Source organism: Helobdella robusta (assembly GCF_000326865.2).
Source record: "Helobdella robusta unplaced genomic scaffold HELROscaffold_14, whole genome shotgun sequence".
Lineage (NCBI taxonomy): Eukaryota > Metazoa > Annelida > Clitellata > Rhynchobdellida > Glossiphoniidae > Helobdella > Helobdella robusta.
In genome coordinates, this window is record NW_008703782.1 from 892,625 (window position 1) to 918,821 (window position 26,197).

At 31.5% G+C, this 26,197-nt stretch overlaps 6 protein-coding genes across 6 annotated transcripts; 2 read left to right on the top strand and 4 right to left on the bottom strand.

The window, feature by feature from the left end:
- Positions 1-3,151: 3,151 nt before the first annotated feature.
- Positions 3,152-4,870, bottom strand: HELRODRAFT_168740 (hypothetical protein; the record flags this gene model as incomplete). The annotated part of the gene is made up of 2 exons (XM_009014603.1): positions 3,152-3,207; positions 3,448-4,870. 2 exons carry the CDS (start codon positions 4,868-4,870, stop codon positions 3,152-3,154), a joined length of 1,479 nt encoding a protein of 492 aa, XP_009012851.1.
- A 2,186-nt stretch (positions 4,871-7,056) lies between these two features.
- HELRODRAFT_168741 (hypothetical protein) lies at positions 7,057-7,731 on the top strand (the record flags this gene model as incomplete). Its single annotated transcript, XM_009014604.1, has 1 exon — positions 7,057-7,731. One exon carries the CDS (start codon positions 7,057-7,059, stop codon positions 7,729-7,731), a length of 675 nt encoding a protein of 224 aa, XP_009012852.1.
- Positions 7,732-10,849: 3,118 nt separating this feature from the next.
- Positions 10,850-11,473, bottom strand: HELRODRAFT_74142 (hypothetical protein; the record flags this gene model as incomplete). Its single annotated transcript, XM_009014605.1, has 2 exons — positions 10,850-11,036; positions 11,118-11,473. The coding sequence occupies 2 exons, from the start codon at positions 11,471-11,473 to the stop codon at positions 10,850-10,852; spliced, it is 543 nt and encodes a 180-aa protein (XP_009012853.1).
- A 1,373-nt stretch (positions 11,474-12,846) lies between these two features.
- HELRODRAFT_156526 (hypothetical protein) lies at positions 12,847-16,833 on the bottom strand (the record flags this gene model as incomplete). The annotated part of the gene is made up of 5 exons (XM_009014606.1): positions 12,847-12,965; positions 15,764-15,846; positions 16,073-16,136; positions 16,296-16,482; positions 16,753-16,833. The coding sequence occupies 5 exons, from the start codon at positions 16,831-16,833 to the stop codon at positions 12,847-12,849; spliced, it is 534 nt and encodes a 177-aa protein (XP_009012854.1).
- Positions 16,834-17,355: 522 nt separating this feature from the next.
- Positions 17,356-20,475, bottom strand: HELRODRAFT_168744 (hypothetical protein; the record flags this gene model as incomplete). Its single annotated transcript, XM_009014607.1, has 3 exons — positions 17,356-17,453; positions 17,548-19,338; positions 19,482-20,475. The coding sequence occupies 3 exons, from the start codon at positions 20,473-20,475 to the stop codon at positions 17,356-17,358; spliced, it is 2,883 nt and encodes a 960-aa protein (XP_009012855.1).
- A 1,094-nt stretch (positions 20,476-21,569) lies between these two features.
- Positions 21,570-24,731, top strand: HELRODRAFT_186777 (hypothetical protein). Its single transcript, XM_009014608.1, has 8 exons — positions 21,570-21,656; positions 21,824-21,904; positions 22,079-22,256; positions 22,480-22,608; positions 22,792-22,969; positions 23,230-23,331; positions 23,581-23,710; positions 24,009-24,731. Exons 1-8 carry the CDS (start codon positions 21,612-21,614, stop codon positions 24,204-24,206), a joined length of 1,041 nt encoding a protein of 346 aa, XP_009012856.1. The 5' UTR covers positions 21,570-21,611; the 3' UTR covers positions 24,207-24,731.
- Positions 24,732-26,197: the final 1,466 nt, after the last annotated feature.

Sequence of the window (26,197 nt, forward strand, 5' to 3'; positions counted from 1 at the left end):
TTAAGAGATCAAGTAAGAAAGGGAGTGGGTCAGAGAGAAAAAGAGAGAGAGAAAAGCGAAAAGAGAGAGAAGCTTATGAAAAAGATAAATAATAATGGACCAATAACACCACTGTTAATGTTTTATTTTATTATACATCATCGCATACATACTTAACAGACATCCAAAGATACCAACAAACAAACAAACCAACAAACAAACAATCAAACAAACAAACAATCAAACAAACAAACAAACAAACAATCAAACAATCAAACAAACAAACGTATATACAAACAATCAATCAAACAAACAAGAAATATAGGATTAAAAATATAAAAATACAAACAAGGCAGATCAGGCAAAAAATTACTACAAAAATACGAGCGTACATTTTGTATATTAAGAAACAAATCTTTTTCTCTTTCTTTCTCTCTCTCTCCCTCTCTCTCTTTCTCTCTCTTTCTCTCTCTTTCGTTATCTCTTTACAACGCAAACATATTAACATACGACATTGCAAACATACAAAGTTTATAAACAATCATTTACATGATTACACATGTACACACACACACACACACACACACACACACATACACAGAGAGAGAGAGAGAAAGAGAGAGAAAGACACACGCACACACACACATGTATGCACGGCACACGTATATACATAAACAACTAGACGTACACACACAAACACATATATACACACATAAACGGACACATTTCAATCAATAATTAACTTTTTAAGATGAATTTATCAATTGTTAAAAAATTATAAAATGAATCATAAGTGGATAATAATTTATTAAGAAACAATTATAACTGAATTAAATATGGCGGTTTTAAATGAATAACAGCCACACACACACATACACATACATACACGCATGCATATACAGATACATATACATACATATAAATTCGTTTACACATATATAGACAGAACACACATACACACTACACATATATACACATACAACATACACACAGACCTACACACAGAAATACACACAACATTCAAACACATACATACACACACGCATATATATATATACGCACATACACACAAACGTACAACTGTAAGATTGACCCAGCCTTGGTCCAAATGAACATAAAAATAGCTGGTGTACATGTATGTATACACATATACATCTTCTTTACAAAAACACATACATACCTTCATACATACACACACGCATGCATACGTATACACATACATACATACTTACATACACATGTACCCAGGTATGGTATATTTTTATTATTTGCATATGCTGATAATATGTATAATGCAAATTTTTATGGTGAAAGCAATTGAGAGAGAGAAAGAGAGAGAGAAAGATTATAAATTTAGTAGAAATACAAACACAAGAACACATACACATGAATATAAAGAAAAAAGATGAAAGAGAAAGAGAGAAGAAAGAGAGAGAGAAAGAGAAAAAGAGAGAGAGAGAGGGAGGGAGAGAATGCATATGTGTGTGTGTGTGAATATCTGTGTGTATGCGTGCCAGTGGGCAATACAACGCTGAGATGCTTACAGGTAGGTACACAATAATTATATTAGTTTGTATTTATAGTATTTTCTGTAAAATACAAAGGCATCAATGGTATTTTTTATCTAAAAAAAACTTCAAAAATACCTTAAAAATAAAAAGCCAAAAAATCATTCCTAAATGTTCTCCTATCGATTTTTTCTCTATTTCTATTTATAGAAACTATTCAATATAAGATTAATTTTCTTAAAAATTTACATATTATTATTTCTATAATTTACATTATTTAGAAATAAATACAAACATATACGTGTAAATATAGACACACAAACACGGACGCGCTCACATACATACACACACGCACACACATACACACACACACACACACACACACACAGGCAATCCCATGTTACTCATGCTTATGCTTATATACACGCACACACATATCTACATGAAAAACAGCTCAGAAACAAAACTTCACATACACATACCAACACATCACTCTTTCTCTCTCTTTCTCACTCTTTCTCTCTCGCTTTCTGTCTCTCTCTCTCTCTCTCTTTCACACACACACACACACACACACACACACACACACACATAAAGCAAGAGTAGCATATACACGCACAAGACTAGGAAGAAGCGCGCACACACACACACGCACACACCAATCTCCAATTTGGTTGGCTGCTTGTTTGTAAGGCTCGTCTTGCACTTTTAAGACCAACGTATTAAAATATGCAAGGTCCCCGCCGACTTTAGACACATGAAAAAAGAGAGAGAGAAACAGAGAGGGAGAAAGGGAATAAGAAAAAAAAGAGAGAAAGATAGGGAGAGAGAGAAAGAAAGAAAGGAATAAGATAACATCAGATAAGAAAGAACTATAAAAATAAAGATCAAAAAGAAAGAGAGACACGTAGGGAAAAAAAGAGGGAGAAAGAGGGGGGGTGGGGGAAAGAGAGAGGGGGGGAAAGGAGAGAGAGATAGCAGAGTAATGGAACATACTTAAAAGCTTTTGCATACAACTGCAATGTTTCACGAAATAGTTTGCAAAGATTCATCTCGCTGCGTCCTGTCCAGTCCAAGCAGGAATGATCAAACATTTTCTTAACGATTATGAAACGACCGGGTGGGTAATTAAAAATAATAATTATAATAATAATTATTATTATTACTTTATTATATTTCTTATTAATAAAAACAATTTTTTAAATGTTTATCTAGTCTATTTAATTTTTCTTAGTAGCTTTTTATGCTTCCCGAATATGACCCCCTACTGATTATTAATTCACAACTTCACACACATTACATTTGCATGTATTCGTGTGTGAACGTTGTACATTCATTACACATGCATACATGTTGTACACGCAATAAATACTCCATACATGAGTACACGAATGCACATATGTACAGTACATACAGAAGTATATTGATACGCTAACATTTATACATACACTATACATGAATACAAATATACTAAATACACACGCGCGCAAACATATATACGCATACACGCACGCAAACAGATACACGCATACATATACATGCGCATTTCTGAAAAACGAATTTTTAGCTTGCGGTGGTCCAAATAGTTCAAGGATGACATTGAGAACGGCTTTTATAGAAGTTATCCATTTTTTTTCTTGTTTTTATTATTTTTAGAAGAAATTTTATTTTCTGAAGTGAAAATTATAAGAAAGTGACTGCCTAAAAGTTGTATGAACGCCTGTGGATGTGGTTTGCAGTTTTTGTTGGCGAAATTTTTTAATTAAAAATAATAATTAACACAACTTAGCCATCCTCGCTACGTCATTCATTCACCACAGAAAAATCTAAGATCGTTTTTGAGCGCTAATACAAAATAAAACTAAAACGGTCGAATTTGAAAATCATTGGAAACGCGAATGAATTAAGTTTTAAAATTGAAATTAATTTTAATGATAGAGTTAAAAAATGTTAGGCTCACCGTTGTAATTGAAGAGGGCGAGGAACTTGAGGTAGTAGTACTCCAGCTGAGTCACAGAATCCTGTTGAAATTTCGATATAACCATGTTCAGACTCTGCAAAAATTCTTCCATGGGTTTAAAACCCGCCGTCCAACCGTGAACATGGACATTTCTGTTGGCTAATAAAAATTTCCTCGCTTTCTCATCCTGGCATACTTCAAGTTGAATATTTTGACTGGCTATGTGCAGTACAAGGAGCCTGGACATGGCGGCGACCAACATGTGACGTTGGTCCTTGTAAGGCAGCTGAGTGAACTCTGGCAGGCTGTAGGCGAACTGAACTTCATCCTTCAAGAAGGAGAGAATGCTTTCGTTTGAAGATTTCGATAGCATCATGGGTTTTCTGTACTCATTGAACGTGGAAAGACATTTTGAGTAAATTTGGTCAGGTGATCTTCGGCTGTTGTAGCTGCTGTTTAATTGCTCGTCAGCTAATCTGACGGCTAATTTGCGAGATGCCTGATCATAATGATCATCCCCCTGTGTATATAACGTCATCAATTCATATTCGGGAGTGGTGTGTGCCAACGCCTTTTCAATTGAAGGTACGATGACGTCACTACTGTCGTCACTCACGTCGTCATCATCCTCAAAAGAATTGCTACACAATATTTTCTTGAGGAGGGAGCCTTTAGGACTTTTCTCCTTTTCGTAACTGTGCTTCAATGTTTGAAAATAATAATTTGGGTCAATTTTTAACCGCTTACTTTTTATCAGTTTCTCGCCAGATGTTGCTTCGTGAAATGTCGACTTGACTGCATCTTCATAGACTTTTCTTTTTTTGAATAAAAATTCGCCACGAGGGCGGGAGATTTCCGAATCATCAAACTGCATCTGTCTCTGTTCATCATTAAAGATGGGAGGTGAAGGCACACTGACGTAATTCCCCAGCGCAGTTCCTGAGAAACGAATTGGAGGCTGGGTTGTCCCATTTGAGAAGAGAACCGTCGGCTCGTTCAATGATGCACAGCCTACTCCTCTGACTAAATTTTCCCATGACTGATCATATTTAACCCTCCCAAACAACATGCTACCAGTGCAACCAGTGAAGAATGAATTGTGTGAACCGACGGAACTAGATGTTACTGAATGAGATGTTCTAAAATTAAAAACATCAGTCAACCATTTGCTCATAGAATCTAACTCTCGCGTCGCCTGTCCACCGGGCGGTTCAGGTTCATCTTCTAAATGATCATCATCCGAATCCTCATCTTCTCGCGACAGCAAGTTGAAGAGCAGCTTTGGCCTGGCGCCTGGTTCGACACTCCGGCTCGACATGGCTACTAATGAATACGGTGAGGCACTACCTGGACCCACGCTGCTACTGCTATCGACAGTGCACAAACTGATGCAGGGAGGTTCTTGCAGAGGTGCCGGAGTCATAACCGTTCAGTCATGATAATGTCGAAAAGTTTATTATTTTCTCGTCGAATGAAACTGAGTACGTGTGGTATCTGGTATGTATCTCTCTATCTATTCTAAATTTGATGTTGTTAACGATTATAAAAGTCTGAAACCTTCCATAAAAAATATCTAAACAGTTATTTTGTATTTATTCGAATAAACAATAAACGAATGAATAAGCGCCTGTTTAAATTTAGAAAAATTTTACGAACTACAGAACTACGAATGTTGTTGCAGCCTTGAAATGTGGTCCCTTTAACTTCAGCACAAGAAGTTATTAGTGCAGATGTATACGCTTATGATGTAAAGTATATATAATAATATATACTTTTCATATACGTATGTAGTATATATATATATATATATGTATGATATCCACATTATATAGTTATATATATATAATATATAAAGAGAATTTTATATATATATATATATACAGATTTATTTAAATAACGCCTAACATCTAATTTATACTAATCATAATAATAATAGTAATAATAAAATAATTAACACCATTGAAAAATGAAAAGTCAAACAAAGTGTAGTAGCGAGCTCATCATATGGAAGCTTCATGTTCTATATAAGTACGTGTCATATGCATTATATATTTATATAACTAGCGTATATATATATATATATATATATATATATATACATATACATAGCGTGATGTTACGTATTAGGGTATAATACGTTTATATTGTTAATATATATAATTTATATATAAATATATATTGGATTAAAACTATCAGAAATGCAATTATTATAAAAATTATTTTATTAATTTATCAATAATATATATATGTGTGTGCGCGTGTGTGTGTGCCTGCCGTGTGTATGTATGCCTATTTTTAACATATTAGTGAGTGTTAATGTGCAATAATACCGATTTACCCAATATATAACACGTACTTTTATATATATATTGGTCTAAAATAAATCACAGCTGTTTGTGCGTGTGAAAAGTGGACCGAAATATTAAAAAAGATTAACAATCGTGTTAATTTTTTCTATTCAATTATATTTTCAAACCACGTATCTGTTCGTTCGTGTATTGAAATCTTTGTTAACTAATTTTAGTCACATAGAGCGGAATATATTGTATATTTTATATATATTTATTTAAATGTTCCATTTTAAATTGAAATATAAGGAAAAACTGAAACAATCGATAATAAATTGATTAACAATAGATCAACTTTAGTCCGCATTAACAAAATGACTGTCCGTTCATACTTTAAAATCTATATTAATACTCATCTTGAAATAAATATATATTATTCAATTTATTTATTATATAAAAATTTGATGAAATATGAAAAAACAGAAGAATAACTACAAAAGAAATAAAATAATTAAATTACACAGAGAAGAATCACCATACTTCTATTGTTACGGTATTTTAGTATAGTATTTATACCATGGTAGTGTGGTATCAATATTATAGCATCGTATTATAACATGGTATTTCGAGACGGTACAATGGTCTAATGCGTTTATTAGCTGTGGGCTGCTGTGTATGTTATAGATACTTATAACAATTTGTTTAAAATGTATTGTTATTATTTTTTATTCTAATTCTTATTCTTATTATTGTCATTCTTATTAATATTATTATTTTAATCATAAATAATAATAATTATCTAATAACTATTGTATATGCACTGCTATAATTGTTATGATTTTCAATTACTAAGTAGAAACAATTACTAAGTTGGCTCAACGCTCAGCTGACCATTTCACAACCAAAGTATATTATTTTTATTTTGAATAAAACAATTGACAACATTATTTATTGTTTATAAGCTGCTTTTTACACACACACACACACACACACACACACACACACACACACACACACACACACACATGCTATCATGTGGTAACGATCAGAAAGCCCAAGAAAAACAATTGTAATAAAATCTTCACGAGCAACACAATTTTAAAATTGTATTAAATGGTTACAATGGTTAAAGGCCAGTGCCTAACTCACGGCTATATAATTGCCTGCTTGATGAATCGAGTGACCAAATTCTTTTTTGATATACCGTGGTGTATTTATACCAATATTTAAATAAAAATTTGATACCAACATTTAATTTAAAATTTGATACCAATATTTAATTTAAAATTTGGTTTTTTGCGTGTTGAATTGCTATTTGAAAATGCAAGCTAAAATAAAAGGCGAAAAGTTCTTGAAAATGGCTGTCGTGAGTCCGATGGTTAGAAATTACAACATGACAGATTTCCTCAGACATGGTTTTGTCTTGCCAGTTAAAGACTGGAATGTCGGAAAAGACGAAGAATGTCCCATTTGCTTGCGTGTCCTATTCGGATCGAGAAATATCGTGCTGTTGAAGGAATGTCTTCACAAGTACCACATGACCTGCATAAAGAAGCGATTCAAAAAGAATGAAGAGTTTAAACTTGTATGTCCGACCTGCAACAAGGTTTATGCAATTCCTGATACCTGGAATGGGAATCGAGCAACACTCTATGTTAAATTTGTTCAAGACTGCGTGAGGATTGAGATCGAATTCAACTACGGTTACGGATATACTTACCTGTTTAAGTTAAAAAGGGACCAAGAAATCGTCAAAACAGTTTCGCTATTTCTTAAAGCTTGGAAGATGGATCTTGTGACAGACTACAGCGTTCTGAATTTATTCAAGGAGAAGGACGGCGAATTTATCAAAAACTATTTGAAGGGGTTGAACATGGTCAACAATGATTTGGTCGATGAGTTCGTTACTGACGTTAGCATGTATGGCGACGACGTTGATGACTTTCAAGAAGGTGTCGGTAGTGTATTCTTCAACAACGGTAATAGTAGGAGCTAGTGATGTCAAAAGCATACAGTGATTCTAGAACATGTAGTTTGTTATTAGAAAGCCATGCCGATGGTGTATGTGTATATTTCGATTAATTTATTGATTCATGTATAGTGATGTGTTATAATGTGGCAAGTTTAATGATTTGATGATGATTAAACCGATTTTGATTCATTGTCCAATCTTCCAACAATTATATTACCAATGATTTTACTATTCTATATTATGATATTTGTTTTTTTTTTCATTTCTTGCTTTCCAAACCATTTTAAGCAAATTTTGGAGATTTGAAATTAATTACATGATTTTTAATGCAAATCTTATCAGAATATAATTTAATCAATGAACGAATTCTTCCCGTTAGTCATACCGCTTCTTTGAAATGTAATTACTATCCCACCTGTTTAATTTTTTTTCTAATTTCAAATAAATGATTTATCTAATAAATATAAATTTAAACGTTATAAATTGATAAAGATTAAAATTAAAATAAAATAAAAATAAGACTGGTGGCGTCCTATTCTTCCTTTAAATAAATAACATCACCAAAAGCAATTAAGTCACGACACTCATATTTAAGGTAACGTATTTTTAATTAACGATAGAGGCAAATGTTGTTATGATACAATCATGGATATATATAATATTCATGGATACGATATAAAAATGCGAACGCTGATAATGTTAACGTTTAAAATCAAGTAGTATAGTTCAATTCTTCAGTGTGATCCATTGAGAAGAACCTAGTATTTCAGATTAATTCCGAGTTAATTCCTTAAAAATTGATTTTCATAAATATCCTAAAAGAATCCCATATCAATCCCATAAAACCATATGATCATTGCTTGTAGAGATATACTAAAATTTTATCGACTAGCTCGCTATACATGTGGCTATATTTTAAGATTAAATAAATGAAATATCATTAATGAATTGTGCATTTATAATATATATATATATATATATATATTTCAGTGTGTGGCTACACGCACACATACACACACGCACTCACATACACATACACACAAACAAACATACACACACGCACAGATTGGTTTAAATGAAAAATTCTTCAAAACAATTTGATGAATTTTATTTGACTGACTACAAATAAAAGTGATTTATAAGTAAAATTAATATATACATTAACACGATAAAAACTTTGTAAAAAACACTGTATATATATATATATATATATATATATATATATATATATATATATATATATATATACTATATAAATATATATATATATATACTATATATATACACGTATACATACATACACAAATCAATTTTAACAAAAACAACATTACAACTCCAATCATCTTTTATATATATATATATATATATATATATATATATATATATATACTCTATACAAAAACAATATATATATATATATATATATTTATATATATATAGTTTGACTAGCACGTACGTACATTTAATAAAATATGTTTTAAATGGTTTACTACATAAGCTTGTAAGTGTGTTTTGTCTTTCAGTTTTAGTTTAAATGATAAAGATATTCACACATAAACACAAAATATATATATATATATAAGATATATATATATACTATACATATATATTTATATATAATATACTTTTCGTATATACAAACCTCTAAGAGCTTTGGCATTTGGTTAGTTTGAATGTTTCTGCTCTTCGACAGCTATCATGTCAGATCTTAATACAAAACAAGAATACAAAAAACAAAAAATAATGATGTGAGAGAAAGATTGATGTAGAGAAAGAAAGAAAGATAGATAGGTAAAGAGAGAGAGAGAGAGAGAGAGAGAGAGAGAAAGAGAGAGAGAGAGAGAGAGAAAGGGAGAGATAGAGAGAGTGAGAACGTATATATTTAATATTATCTATAACCCTACAACTAAAATCTTAAATCTGAACGAACCGATTTTAAAAACAATTCTACAACTAAAACTATTATACAATAATAATAATAATAATAATAATAACAATAATAATAATAATAATGGTGATAATAATAAAAATAATGATTAAAAAAGAGTTAAATAAAAATATAGACGCAAAATTTATAAAACTTACACAGACAAAATGAAAAAACGTAATGCTAAGGAATCATAAGCCATTACACAGCAATATAACTGCATGCAAAGTTATATCTTCATAACAAAGTTAAACACACACACACACACGCACGCATACACAAAAACACACGTATATAACTATAACAATATAAAACTCATTTCCAAGATACCCTTGTAGTTTACATACACGTGCATATACCGCCACACACACACACACACACACACACACACACACACAAACACATAGATACGCACATTATTTAATATCATGAAAGTTCTTTTTTACAAATAAAAAACAACACAGACAAAAACATTTTCAATAATGACAATAATAATAGCGGGGAAACAATGGAAAGCCAAAACGAAATTAAATTGAAACAAATTATAACAAATTAAGTTTGGATGCAATTGTTGGATTCCACTTAGTGTTAATATGTTGTTTGTCGTTAGAATTTTTTTAAAGCACTTAATTTAGAGATAAGCACATGGAAAGTAAACTCAACCAATTTTATAATATGGAAGTATTAGTGGAGGAGAAAAATGGTAACGCACACACACGCGCGCACGCACACACACGCACGCACACACATATATATATATACGTGCATTTTTTATAAATATGGGGTTGAGACTCAACCCTATATATATATATATATATATATATATATATATATATATATATATATATATATATAATAGTGACTAGTAGTTAGAATTGTTTAAAATTATTGTTACTAATTTTAGAAATTATAAATTATAGGGAAAAAAATAGCATAGAATAAAAAGTTTGAATAGAATTATCGAATGTCAATTAAGATGATAAATGCATTAACGCAAATTAATAACATGAGATGTGATGACAATAATAATATAAATGTAAATATTAACCAATAACAAATGAGCAACAAATGAAATCGTCCAATAATATCTTGTCATAAATATTCATGAATTTTTAGATTCGACTCTCTAAAACGGATCCGATCAGAAGCCAATAACATTGGTCAGCATTTAAATGAATGAACCAATCAGAAGCCAGCTTAAAAACGAAAAACCAATCAGAGCATATCATTACCGATAGGATATAACAGTGACATGTGTTCCGCACCTTTGATTGGCAGTTTATGAATTGTATAGTGCTGAATCATGTGTGGTATACTAGCGAATGGCTGGCTAAACTGACCCAAAATGTACCGACCATCCTGATTGGGTGTTATCTTCATGTGCATGAAGCCTCGAGTACTTCTATTGGTTGGTTATTTAAAGCATTAAATGAAAAATGGATCAATCTAAAAATAAAAAAATGAATAGATACAAGAAACTAACTTGACAGACAACGAGTAGTCATATCTGTTTGACTCGCTGGTGCGCACGAGATAGCTTCCCTCTCTGTGCATGCGCAGTATGTTCTCCGTCTCCACGCGGCCTATTCCACCGTGAAACCAACTGTTTATGTACGTACGTACGTACGTATGTATGTATGTATGTATGTATGCATGTATGTATGTGTGTATGTATGCTGCATGTATGTATATAATTACATCCCGTATTTCATCGCCGCACCGTACTAACAATTGTTCTTCTAGAGGAATGCGGGGATCGATGGGTTCAGCCGGGTAGTTTGGACCCCAGGATGCAGACGTAAGTGAAGTTCGACTGTTGTACTGCGGATGACGAGGCATGACGTTGTAGGAACATCTCATGTTGTCCGGGGCTGAATTAGCGATGGGATGTTTGCGTCGAAAATTTAAATTAAAATAGTCACTAATTTATTTTCAAATGGATTTTAAATGTAGCAGTGAAATTAAAGTTTGTAAAATAAAAAAAAATGATAAAATGGCATATCCCTTTATTTCTCCGTCCATCCCTGGACCCCCCAACTAACCGGTCTGCCAGGTGAAGGCCTGCTGCTGTTGCTGCTGCTGATCCCAAGGCTCATCATAATCAACACCGGGTCTGTAGTCGACGCTACGAACACTGCCTGATCTGTCGAGTTGGTCGCGAAGATGACTACGACGATGATTTAGAAAACGGTGACTGGGATTAAGATGAAGATTAAGATTACGATGATGGAGATAATTGCTTGAAATTGTGGAAATCATCAGCTACAATAAAACAATAATATTGAAATATAAAGGAAAGGAAAAAAAGACAGAGAGAAAGGGAGAGAGAAAGAGAGAGAGAGAGGAGAGAGAGAGAAGAGAGAGAGAGAGAGAGAGAGAGAGAGAGAGAGAGAGGAGAAAGAGAGAAAGAAATGATGTTGACAGAAACCAAGCCCGTATTTGATAAGACAAAAAATTTTATCATCCCTGTATCAACATAGGAAATTCCTTTTAATAATAACAACCTGATTAATACTTAGTACTACTTACTACTCAGTACTTAGAAGTAGTAATTATGAATATGCATTTGATCATTACAATTCTCTCTCCAATATTCCTCAAAGGTATCAACAACAACAGCAAACAACACACAGTGCATGTGAATTCACACATGGAACAACGCATCTCTCACACACACACACAATCTTTGCAATTGAATCCAGTCACTACAAAAGCTATGCCAGGCACTTTACTGTTACACCATTGCACCACTTGATATATTGTGAGAATGAGAGAGAGAAAAAAAATGAGAGGGAGAGAGAGAGAGAGAGAATAAAAGAACTTCAAAAGATAGACTCCTTAATTTAAAATCATCTCATCTATTCAAAGTTAAGTAATAATTAAGCCGCCTAGAAATTATGAAAGAATTAAAAAAAATAGTAATGACACTGGTGTTATATACATAGATACATAGACATGTAAAAAAGGACAAACCAAGTCATAAATAGATGATGATGTATACATATATTAACAAATTATTAATATTAAAACACAAAATAGATAAATGTGAAACATTCAAACGAACGAAAAAAAAAACAAGACAAACCTATAATGGTGCCTAACTGGTGCCTGCTGCGGTGTAGGCATGTGTGAAGGTGGTTGCTGTTGTTGAGAGTAGTAATATTGATTAGGCATATAATTAGGGCCGTGCTCCATACCGTAAGCACTCCTCATCATGAGAGACTCGTGTCTCGAACGCCCATCACTGGACCCCCTTGCTGCATCTTTGTAGTGGTGGTGGTCTCGCATTGGCGGCTCAGGTGCTGGTCCTGTTTGTTAATTTTAAAAGCAACTTTAATTATCAGATCAATTAAATTACAAAAAAAAATGCAAATAAATATAAATAATCTCAAATTAGAAACGCACCACAGGGCATAGGTAGATGATCATCTTCATATCTACGAGGCCCACACCACGTATCACTCTTGTTACCACGACTATTCATAATCTTTCCCCCAGACAGATCCAGCGGTGCATCGTGTTCAGATTGAATGCTCATGCTCATTCGGGCGGGAACAGGAGGTCGATTAATTGACTCAAAGTCTCCGCCGGTTTCGAGTAAGTTAGGCGGAGGCGGGGGAAGCTCGTTAGCTAAATTGTAAGTCTTGGCTGGTATTGGTGGCGGCTCCACTGGCTTCCCTTCCAAGGTATCATTATCATAATCTCCTGTCTCGTCGTTACCTTCACTAATCGATAACGCATCCACATTCTGTTGTTTAGGTTTTTCTAAGTTCCATGACCTCAGTGTATCAAAGCCAATCTGCGTTTCCCCAGTGCACATTGTTTGTTTTTTGGGTTTTTCCAAGGTGTCATCAGAATCGTTAATCTTTGGTTAGAAAAAAAATGAAATATGGATTGAAAATGAAGTATTAATTCTAAAAAAGTATCTAAAAAATAAAACTGACCATATTAAGGGTAGTGGTGGACGATTTTGTACTGGACACCCCTGAATCAATTTGATGGGACATGCCAATTGGCTGGGAAAGTCTTATAGGCCCCTCCTCATATGGATCGTCGTATTCTATTGGTCGACAATCTGTGTCACTATCTGGGCATTTGAAAATATAATTTTTGCGGTAAAAAATTTTGCATATAACGTCGAAAAGCAAATTTGATGTAACACAAAATTTAAATATTATGCAAACTTAAAATTTCAAAAAATATACTACAATTATAAAAATAAAATCAATTTAAAATTAGAATAATGTCTATTAAATAAACAAATGAATGAATATTTGGACTCTTACAAAATGAAATGAATGAATAAATGATGAAAGAATGATTGAATAGATAAATAAATGAGTAAATGAATTAATGAATGTACGAACAAAGAGCTAACAAATGAATGAATGAATGAATGAATAAGTAAATGGATAAATGGATGTCTACCTGCTTTTATAACATCAGGCAACTTGTCAGTAGCAGCAGCAGCAGCAGTTGTTGATTTTCTATCAGGTCCATCATCAGACTTTTAATAAAATCACGTCAATGCATATTAAATTACAATAAATAATATTATTATATAAAACTAAATAATGAATAAATAAATAATAATTTTTGAGAAATTTTAATCAATCTTTAAAAAAATATCATAGCATGAACCATTGTTATTAATTTATACACAACACCAGACAACAAAATTTATAATTATAATTATAAAGCAGTTTATACTCTAAAAGCCATAAAAGAAAACATGTTCTTAGTTTATTCAATTGCTGTAAGGAAGGTATGTTTGCAAATGTTATTTTCAAATTTTATTTGTGAACATTGCCAACATCAGTATATAAAATCTAATTTACAAGCATCATTTATACTTTGTGCAAGACATAACTGGCCAATTCTATAAAATACAATGTAAGATAAAGGCATGGTTTGTCAACAGTCTCAAATTATAAAAAGGCTATTCATGCAAAACAGTGTTATCTTACTTGCAGTAACCTTGTTCTAATGCCAATAAAAACCACAAATATAATATGTACCTCAATTCCATGAGTACGATTATGCATAAAAATTTGTTTGCGTGAGGTCTAATATTGGGAACTGCTAAACACAATAAAATTGTGCTGTGCATTTTAATAGCTCATTTTCATTTAGTAATTGATGTTATTAACAATAAAAAAATACTTTTAAAAATTCAATTTGAAATTAGTTTGGGATGCTAACCTTGTAGCTGCTCTTGCCGAATGTCGACATGGGCTCGTTCGACTTTTCATCGACGACATTCAACTTTGAAGCAATTTCGTTCAGTATGCTGTCAGGGGTTATTTTATTTTCTTTGATGACAGCACTGTAAACCGGAATATTTGGATCTTCGTACGCCATACGCGACATATCAACGCCATTTTTCGTCTTATCAGGAGTGTCGGAAGACATCTTACTTAACGATTCCGACGGGGATTTTAGTGGGGAGGTGGGGCTGTTAATGGAATCATCATCTTTCGTCCCGTCTTGCTGGCTCTTCTGCTGATTAGGATACTTATTGTTGCTAGATTTGGACGAGATTTTAGGCGATTCTGTTTCTATTTTGCATTTGTGTACTGGAGATGACGAAGATTTTTTGTTGCCAAGTCCAAAATGTTTCAAAATTTTTGCCATTTAAATTTAGAAAAGAAAATATTTAAAGGCAAAATTTAATGATTAAACAAAAAAGACTATGAATAAGTTTAAGATATTTTAAGCATATGTTAATTACTCGAAATTTTTGATACCCAACAGTTTCGCCCCTTTTTTTCGTTTGCTCAACTTCGCCGTTGAAACACTCCGCCGAATCAACACACCAACACAAAATTCATTATTTTTTTTAACAAAATTAAATTAAAAATAATATACAAAATGACTTTATTACGTCAAAAACATTAAACAAAAACGGGAATTTAAAACATTGTCCAATTATTCAGCAACTTCCATCAACATTTCTGGCTCTTTGACTGTCTCCCTCAGTTTAACTTTCACTTTCTCTTTTAATTTATCTGAAATAAAATTGAAAAAAATAACCAACACTTGAAAGGTAAAAAATAATTCAAAAAAAATTTAAAAATTGCAATAAATAGATAACCAAAATTTATTAAAAATCTAAGAAATGTAGCAAACCAGCTGGAGATTTGATGAGGTGGATGCATTTGGTGACCTCTCTGATGTCATCCTTCTTTCTTAATTCTTTGCCTTTGGTTAATCTAACAAACATAGAAAATAAAATTTTAATCTGAGAAACAAAAAAAGAAAAATATAGAGATATTAATTAAACATTAAATATAAACAATTATATAAAATTAGTCAGAAAGCCTTTGGCAAATGCTATGAGACACAACATTAAACAGTGCCCAATAAATAAAAATAATAATGATGATAATTGTATATAATATTTATAATAATAATTAAAATTTAGCCAAATCAACCTACCGTTCCTTGATGTACTGTGCCTCTCGTTTAACACGTAGCTCGTGTATCCTTTTCATGCCAGCAACTATAGCATAATATTAAAAATTATCTTTAATTAAAGTATTTTTTTACAAATTTCTAATTTTAAAAAAGTTTTATCCAATTGAAGATTTACAAAAAGTAGAACACAGTAAAATGAAATCTTAAAAAACTTTATTTACAAAATTTTTAATACTCCACTTACTAGTTTTTTTCATTAATTCCCTTTCATATTTTATAGGAATATTTCTACGTTTCTCTAATTCGTACACCGGATCGACTGTAAGTTCTTTGCCAGAACATTTTCTAAATGCTTTTGTCCAGCGAACTTTACGTGGGTTTCGTTTCTTGTTAAATGCTTTGTGACATTTGCCTCGACAAAAACGAAATACCTTAAAAACATTATTTTTAATAGATAAGTGTTGAAATCTCTACGAAGTACAAGTCTGACTGACTGAGATTTATTTTATAATTTTACAAATACATGAAATGAACTGCTTGGTCTTTTTTGGGCATAATGAAAAAATTATAACTTTGAATAAATCATGATATGAAGCATACAACAAATTCTACAATTGTATTAATCAATAGAACATATTATTTTAAAATTTAAAAGAGGAATTTGAAAAAAAAAGGAATATGTATGCATGAGGAATATGTACCTTATTATCGTTCCTTACGAAAGTTGTTCCGTGCCCCGGATAACACGGAGAAGAACAAAAATAACATCTTTCGATACGCATTTTTATTTATAATTAATTTACGAAATATTTTTTTCAGATTATGTTAAATTAATTATTTGATCAACTTTATCAGGCAACATACGAAAACAGGACACCATTGAAACAACACTCTAAAAAGGAAGTTAATTGAGTTTTGAAAATTCTTTGGTTTTTTTGAACCAAGTTATATATTTATTCTATATATATTTATTCTAGTTATATGATATGAACCAAGTGCAATTTATGTACTAATAAATATATTTATTAGTTTTATTTTAAATTATAAATAATTTAAATTGTATAAATATTGTTATATCTAAGCAAATACACAGTTAAGTAAAAATACAAAAAGATAAACCTAATATAAATGCACATTAATATACACGAAACCACTCGCATTAGTAATTAGGTAATGTTCTTTCATGTTCTTATTAATTTATGTTAATAATTTAGTTTTTAAAATTTCGTAAGATCATATGTTATAAAGCCATAAACGTATTGTACATCAACACAAATATGATTGCGTTATTTTATCAAATCTTTTTATTTGTTAGATTTTTGAGCATAAGCTTTCAAAGTAGCACTCCAAGTTTTGGCACCCAGGACATTGGACGCAACGTTTAATGATGCTAAGCTTTTACCTGAAGGTATTGAAATAGTCATTGATAAAATATTAAATAATGATTATATTATTTTTTCATTAAATTATTGTGTTAGTTTATCTACATTAGGTACCTGGAAGCTTCTTCTTTTCAGATTCATCTGGCACTGAAACTTTCTGATCGACTGAAACCGACTTACTGATGGGATGAATTTTCCTTTCCGTGAGAGGTTTGTTGTGCAGAATTTTGTATTTATTCACCAGTGTTTCAACTGTTTCTTGTTCATACTTAGTATGAGCATCTATTCCAAGTGACCTTTCGTTATTAACATTTTTGGATTTTTGAATCAACTTTGGTTCTGGTTTGAATGCGACCATTCTGTGAAATGCTGACTTATCTAGCAGGGAAGATGACTTTTTTAAGGTTACGTTCGTAACATTTTGTGGTTTTAATGGTTTCGTGATGCCATTATTTTTTGATTCAAAAAAAGCTTTAGTTTCAGAAACCGGTGGAGTAAAGATTGCGTCCTTACCTTCTGCATTAACGCTGTCTTCATTATTTAACCCATCGATCGTGCTTTTGTCGATTGAACTGCTTCTTGGTGTCGAATTAATTTTAGTAAATTTATTAATTTCCTCTTCATTATCTTTGCCGTGAAATATCTTTTTTTCTAAAACAAGTTTCAACTCGTCTTCAATGCTGCTACCTTTATCAAAAACTTTATTACGTTGGTACGAGGAATCACTGAAAGATGGTTTTAATTTGAAATCAGCACTGTCTCCTCTCTTTTTCGTTTGTTGGTCGCTTTCTTGCGTGGATATCTGCTCAAAAAATAACTTTTTTGATCTTAAGTTTAATTCTATGGTTTGATGTGCACCTGGTGATTTTGCTTCTCCCCGTTTTTCTTTATTTTTCTCATTTTCCGTGTTTATATTTGCATTGAAGACATCATTATCATTATCGTTAGAGATTTTTGAAAATTTTGAAAAATTATTTTCCAAGGTTTTAGAGTAGCTATATACATTAGGACTCGCAACTTTAGTCTCAGTGCTGCTTACATTTTTATTTTGCATACCTTGAAATGTTGAAATGTTGTCATTGTTCACGCTACTTGTCTTATTTTGATTTTGCGACTTTTGACTTTCTAACAACTGCTGAATTTGTTCTTCTGTGAATCCTTTGACGTTGGGCACTTTTGGTCTTTGTCCTGGAGGGCTCTTCAATGAAACGCTCTTCGAAAGTTTCGGCAGCTTTTCTGGCTGTTTGGGTGCCGTGTTGTTGGCATTTAACTCCATTGTTGTCAGTTTACTGGTGTTGTTGTACGCGTATTCTGAAATATTGTTCGTAGGTGTGGCAGATATTAAGTTTTTGTTTAACAAACTCGAATCATTGAAATTATTTTTAAAGGAAATTATTTGATTATTATCAGTAGATTTCTGTTCAACAACTATGGTGCTCACATTTTTTGTAAGAGTTGTTTTATTATTATCGACCCATCTTGATTCTAAATCTTTTTCGTCCTGTTCACTTGAAGAATTTTTTTTCGTAATTTTTCCCAAATAGAAATCATCGGCACTTTTCAATTTGCCCTTCACTCCAGTTTCAGGATTCAAAAAACTTTTCAACTCGTTCAACGTCACGTTGAATGATTGCTTGTTGAATGCCGAACTAGGATCGACATTATTTTGTCCAGATTCGCTTGTTAATCTCTGATTTTTAGGCAAGAGTGCTTGGGCGATTAGCGGCTTTTGCGGTTTTTTATCTTCAACATTTTCAGTTTCTGTTTCATTTTTGATTATTTCATTCGAGGTTTCATCATCTTTGTAATAATCTTTCAATACGTCGTTTAGTTGGCAGTTTGTAAGTTTCTTCATCGCGGAGTCGTATGAACGATTGGACGAACCATTGGTTGAACCAGAGCTAACTGAAATTTGAAAATTATGACAATTAGTGCTTATTAGTTAGTATGATAATTGTCTGAATGATAACTGATAACATTTTATTGTTAATAGATAATCGAATATCAAAGCATAATAATTGGATAAATACTTAAAATAATCAAAAAACTTGTATTGCCTTGGTTTTGTAGAGGTTTTTTAAAAGAAATGACATCGTCACTGTTCACGAACACTTCATTCTCGACGCTGGCATCAAAGTTATTTGGTGAAAGTTCAGGCAGTTTTACAATTTCCGAGCCTGAGAATATTCCAGAATCTTTTTCTTCGTCCGCTTTATATTCATTCTTATCGATTGATAACGGGTTTTCTTCCGCAACGTTACCCGATATTGATTCGAGATTGATTGTTGCTTCTTTCTCGGAGTCAATCACGACACTTAAATTATTATCAACTACATCCATAAATTTGTTTATGAAAGGTAGGTTGAACATGCTAGTTGATGAGAAGGAAGGGTTTTTAATGAGTTTGAAAGGAGCCGGCGAATGAAAATCTCTCAATGACGATGTTTTTGTATCCTCCCTTTGTACATTTGCGAATGATTGAGATACACTTATTATCGAAATATCGTTATTATTTGCAATCTCTTCTATCGGTACTACGGTTCGATTTACACCGGTTATATCGTCGGATACCGATGTTTTATTACAACCAACATTTGGAATATTCAATTTGTCATTAAAATCATTCAGACTTTCATTATTTGAAACAATATTTTTTAAAATTTCTATAGTATTTTCTTTGGTAAAGACACTCACAGCTGTCATCAAACCAGCCGATGTCGGCACCGACATCCTCGGAGATAATAATTCTTCCGGAGGCGGAAGAGGAAAACCTTCGTCGTCATCTTCGTCATTTATTACGTTATTAATGACGTCATTGTTGAGTTCCTTGTGAATTTTGAAATCAAATGTCAATGGTGAAGGTACGAGGGGTAAGTTCTCATCACGTGTAACTTCAACTTCGTTAATTTCAGTATTTTTATTGAAAATATTGTTGGAAGTTTTGGTAGAAACGTTAAAAAATGGCGGCAAAGTTGCTGGTAGTGGAGGAAAATTGTCGTCATCGTCATCGTCATGGATATCGTTTAATGTCTCAATATCCATATTTTCTGTTAGAATAACAAGCTTTTTTAATTTAATTCTTCAGAAACGATTAAATAAAAATAATAACAATAGCGTAAAACGATATCTTAAATGTTTTGTCTTGTTATATCTCACATTTTCACAAAACGACGAGAAAATTTTGATGTTTCTTCAGAAAAAGGACTCGATAACTTAACGGTAGTTAATTATAAAAGTTTTCAGAAAAGTATGTAGTAATAATTAATTAATGATAATGTTATATACACAACATTGACAAATACCTATGTATGTATGTGAGCCTCTAATTCATGGCTTTCAACAATATTTATACGTTTAGGATGCAAATACATTTCTGCATTGTATTTATTGTCTGACTAGTACATTTCACAGCTAACAACAGATTTGAATAGAATGATTTAAAAATACATTCCCATACGATGAATTAATTATAAAATAATGTGAATCATCCTTCTTAAATATAACTCTCTGAAATAATAAAATTATATGTCGTTAGAATTGTCGTGACTTTATGCAGTCATTTTTTTATTCATTAGCATATTACAGACGCTGATAAAAAAAACTTGATTTATACAAAAATGTTAATAATAATCTATGGTAATTAATAAAAACTTTTTGCATCTGTATGACCCATATATCTTTAATAATCAAGACGTATGATTTGACCTAATCGATATTCACAACTAGATTTCTATTACCATATTATACGTACTCATGCTCAAGAGGTTGGGTACTACATGAATCTGGTAAAAAAAACTACTAGCCATATATATAGAATATATATTAAGTTCTTTATACCTATATGTTATATTCTATATATATGCTACTAGCTTATTTACTATATATGAGCTACATTCAATGAAGATATCGAACAAAATTACATATTACAAAATGATAACTTATTGTACGATTTAAATCACTATATATCAAAAATTTTCATTATTAAATGAAAAAAATTAAAATAGAACTATAGTGCGTCTTCAATGTGATTCTGGGTAAACGTTTGTCAGGCTTTCGCAGGTTATTACTATGCTAATCAGTCCAATCCTACAATATTATGATATGTCAATATAATTTGGTGACGAGTTTTGCTGTGACATAAACACGTCTGATATTTTTTTTGAATCAAAAGTCTCAAAATGTCGAATAGTTTTGCGAATTTGGACGAGAAGAATCCATTTGAAGTTAGTTTTTGAATTTTTTGTTTAATTTTTGCGCTTGAATATTGTTTTAGCTCTGAAAGTTGTTTTGCCATCTGGTTTTTTCTTTTCTATTTTAATAAATTTAATTAAATTTTAATAATTTATTTTTATAATTTTATTTTAAAAGAATAACTTTGTTTTTTTTTAAGGACCCGGCCGTCTTGGCAGCACTGAAAATTGACAAGGGTGTTGCCAGGCATGAAGCTGACATAACAAATCATATTAATCAGGTGACCAATTGATTTACTTTACAATTGAGTCTTTTTCTTTTTCCTGGTATATTTACTTTTATTTATTTTATTATTATAATATCTTCTTATCTAACTATAATTCTAGTCTATCTATAATCTTCTATCTATAGTATATCATTTGAAATAAGTTTTCTATGTAAAAAATGTTTCCAGACTGTAGATGATGCCATCAATCAAGCCATACTTGGACCACCTCCTCCTTATGTTTCACCAACTTTATATGAGAGCAGTGCATCTGTCGACCTGCGTAGGAAACAGGAAGAACTAGAAAGAAAAGCTGCAGAACTACAGAGAAGGGAAGAGGAAATGCAAAGGAATGTGCAACTTCAGGGTTGGGCTTATTAAATTTTAACATTTAGCAATAACATTTGATATAATATTTATTTTTAATAATTTTGTTTTTTAACTAATTTAAAATTTATGCATTAACTTTATTTAAATTTCTTTAACATTCTTTTATAGATATCTTATAGTTTTTTTTATTTATTAAATTGATTATAATATAAAATATTGTGTAATTAATAATAGCATGATAACTAAATATGACCAATCAGTTCGCAGAAATAATTTTCCACCTTTGCCCTCATTTTGCCCTCTGAAGCCCTGTTTCTTCCAAGATATCTCCTTTGACATTCCATTGCAGTTTCAGCATTTGGTCAAACTTGGATATAAAGCATGGCTAGGTTACTGAATGAATGAATGAATGAATAAATGATTGAATAAATGATTTAATATATTAATCATTGATTTTTATCAGTTAATCAATCAATTAATCAATCAGTTAATCCAATCTGTCCCAAAAAATATTTACAAAAGTAGTCATTAATAGTATTGGAAAACTCCTCTTTACATGCACATATATGCAGGCTATGTTTCAATCTTGTCTATAAACGTCATAATCAGTTTGATATACTTGTGTGTGTCGATCTCGAATGACATCTACAATACATCCGGGGCCACATTCGGGTCTTCCATATTTTTGCTCATTCTCTTTCTGCCCTGTTCATTCATTTGCTGGTTCAGACCTCTGTATAATGCTTTTAGGTGTGTTTGTTTTTGTGGTTGATGTTTTTGTTGTGTTGTGTGGTCACTGGTGCTGTTGTTGTGTTGTTTCATTATTGTGTTAAGGCCTCATTCATTCATTTCATTTCTTCATTTATTTATCTATTAACTAAATTTTAAATTACCTTAACAAACAAATGAACCAACAAACTGATGAACCAACTTACTAATGAACAAACAAATGATGAAAAAATGAACAACAAACAAATGAACCAACGAACGAACAATGAACAAAACAACAGAGCTGACAGTTCTTTCAACTTCTTTCTTTTCTTCTTTGTATTCTTCATGCAGTTCTGTGTAAGCATCATTCAGTCACTTGGTATGAGTAGCTTTGGAACTGTGTAAGTTGAGTTTTTTCATTCGCTGATTGGTTTGGTTGAGTTGTTTGATTGGCTAATTGATTCAGTTAACTGGTTTGATTGATTGGTTGGTTCAGTTGGTGAGTAGGTTGATTAGATGGTTGATTGGTTGGCTCTCATGATTTTAAATGATTAGCTGTTTAACTGATTAGTTGGATTGTTGAGGGAATGAATGAATTAGTTGTCGAAAAGGTTTTATAATTGAAAAATGATGTCAACATTGAACGACAGCGGCATAATAAGTAGCATCTCCATGTTCATGCACGGCACTGCTGGGTGCATATTCGTTGGACTTCTCATGCTGCTCGTCGGTGTTGCATTTCTCGTCCTGGCCGCTATTGATCTATCTCTTTTACTTAAGGTTTTATATTTTTGTCTGATTTTGTTTTGTTTTGCATTGTTTGTTCATCCATTCATTCATTCATTCTCTCACTTATTTATTTATTTATTTATCTATTCACTCATTTATTTACTAACTTGCTTTCTTTAGTCACTTAGATTGATTTCTGTTTATATTTTAACTTTTGACAATTCGTCCTTGTCAATTTCAGTAAAATTGTTTTATGTGCAAACATTATATCAAACCCACACGCGCACACACACACCACACACGCACACACGCGCACACACTACACACACACACACATACGTGTGCATAGGTCCACCGCATCTACAGAAGCACGGGAGCTTCATTTGCCAAGGCGCAACAAGAATTCACCCAAGACATCCTGGCCAATAGAACATTTCAGCAGGCAGCTACCAGCCTCATAACAACTGGGGGCACGGCCCAAAACAACAGCTGCAGTGGCAACAATGTAAACAACAACTTAGCAGCTGAACCTATAAATAGATATTGAGTTATTAATAGATCATGGTCCAATGAATAGATATTGAGTTATTTATAGATGTCTAACTTGTAGAAAGATTCTGCTAATTGTAGATAATTTGATAAATATTGAGTTATTAATAGCCGTTGGTCTTATAAATAGAATTTGATTTATTAATAAATGTTATTCCTATAAATAGATATTGAGCTATTGCTATTGAGTCATATTAGATTTCGAGTTATTAATAAATGATGATGCTCTTATAAATAAATATTCAAGATGGTCCTATAAATAGATTTCGAGTTATTTATAGATGTTGATTCTAAAAATAGATTTTGCTCCCATAAATAGAATCCATCTCATTAATAAACGTCTACCTAATTATATACCGTGATCGAATTTTCAAAGTGGGTTGCTTTGCAGTTGATTCCGTCAATGGCTGTTGGTCTAATAAACAGATACTTCCCCCTTATAAAATAGAAATCGACTTTTAAATGGATTTTAACCTATCTCCTTTTAAGAAGTTAACCACGTCATGAAGCCATTGGTTTTATACATATTCTACACTACACTATATATAATTCCTATCATATTAATAATTATCATTTTGATTCAAATTCAATCACTTTTTTTATAATAATTACAGTTAGTATGTTATAAAATATAACTGCTTTTATCGTTAATATTGATTATATATATATATATATATATATATATATATATATATATATATATATATATATATATATATATGTTCGGCGTTAGTTAACATCCAATTTAACTTTTCAGAAGTTTAATTGGAAGTTTACTAACGCCGAACATGCTGTGATTTTCATCAATAATTGCATTTCTGACAGTCTTAATCTAACATTTATATATATTTAAATATATATATATATTTATATACATATAGTGTGGAGAATTCTACTGCATATTAAGAATCTTAAAATGTCCTTTAATGATTCATGCATTTAATGAATATATATTTTACGTGCATGATTTCAATATATCTATTTTCCACTGTCTGACCAGTACAAAATTAGTTTACGTGCAAAATTTATTTATTTCTAATTCAATGTTTATGTAATTTAAAAACCTTTTTTTTCTCTCCCTTATGTAACGTTTGTATCAGGCAAATTGGCTCAGTTGAGGTGATTTATTTGTCTTCGTATGTTTTTAAATTTTAAACCTGTGTTCATTTTAGATCATTGTAGTCGTTATATTTTTTTATCTATGTATTGCATTGCATTGTTGCTATTCATGTTGACGGTGTGGGCGTGTTTTTGCATTGTCTGAGATAAACAACACGTGCATCATCAACAACATTATAAACATCATCAAATAAATAATAATAAACATAGAAACGTCATCTACACTATATCTACATGAACAACGACATTAACACATCCTAGTCAATTGCTACGGCTAAAATTTCTCATTAGTTTTGTTGTTTGTGTCCTCTTGTTTACAATAAGTCTTCTATTCGTTTTATTTCGTCGTGAATGCTCTTGATGTTATTATAAATATTATTTTGTTTTATCATTTTTTTTTCTTTATTTTCTTTTGTTTTTATTTTTTTGTACTATCAATTAATCAATGTATCAATCAATCAATGTATCAGTCAGTCAATCAGTCAGTTAATCGATCAATCGTATAACTACTTTTTAAACGCCATTCAGATGTCGACATAATGTTGCATTACAATTTTTTTTTCATTTTGTGTATGTTAGTCTTTTCTGATTGGTCGGTTTTTGGCTTATTTAATTTTCTATTGAATATATATCTAGTCAGTTTGTTGTTCACACTCCCAGTGTTATATAGCTATGTGTGTGTGTGTGTGTGTGTGTGTGTGTGTGTGTGTGTGTGTGTGTGTGTGTGTGTGTGTGTGTGTGTTTATTTGTGTATCCATTCATATCCAATATAGAAAGATGCACTGCCATATATCTATATATACTACTATATTTATGTATGATCATATATATATATTTGTGTATGATGTTTATTCTGTTATTCTCTGTCAA

Bases quoted from the DNA above. Each gene is read 5' to 3' on its own strand.
- HELRODRAFT_186777 (XM_009014608.1), top strand. From the start codon at position 21,612: ATGTCGAATAGTTTTGCGAATTTGGACGAGAAGAATCCATTTGAA. The intron at 22,257-22,479 runs GTTGGGCTTATT...ATGACCAATCAG, and splicing joins AAGGAATGTGCAACTTCAGG to TTCGCAGAAATAATTTTCCA. The intron at 22,609-22,791 runs GTTACTGAATGA...ACATATATGCAG, and splicing joins TGGATATAAAGCATGGCTAG to GCTATGTTTCAATCTTGTCT.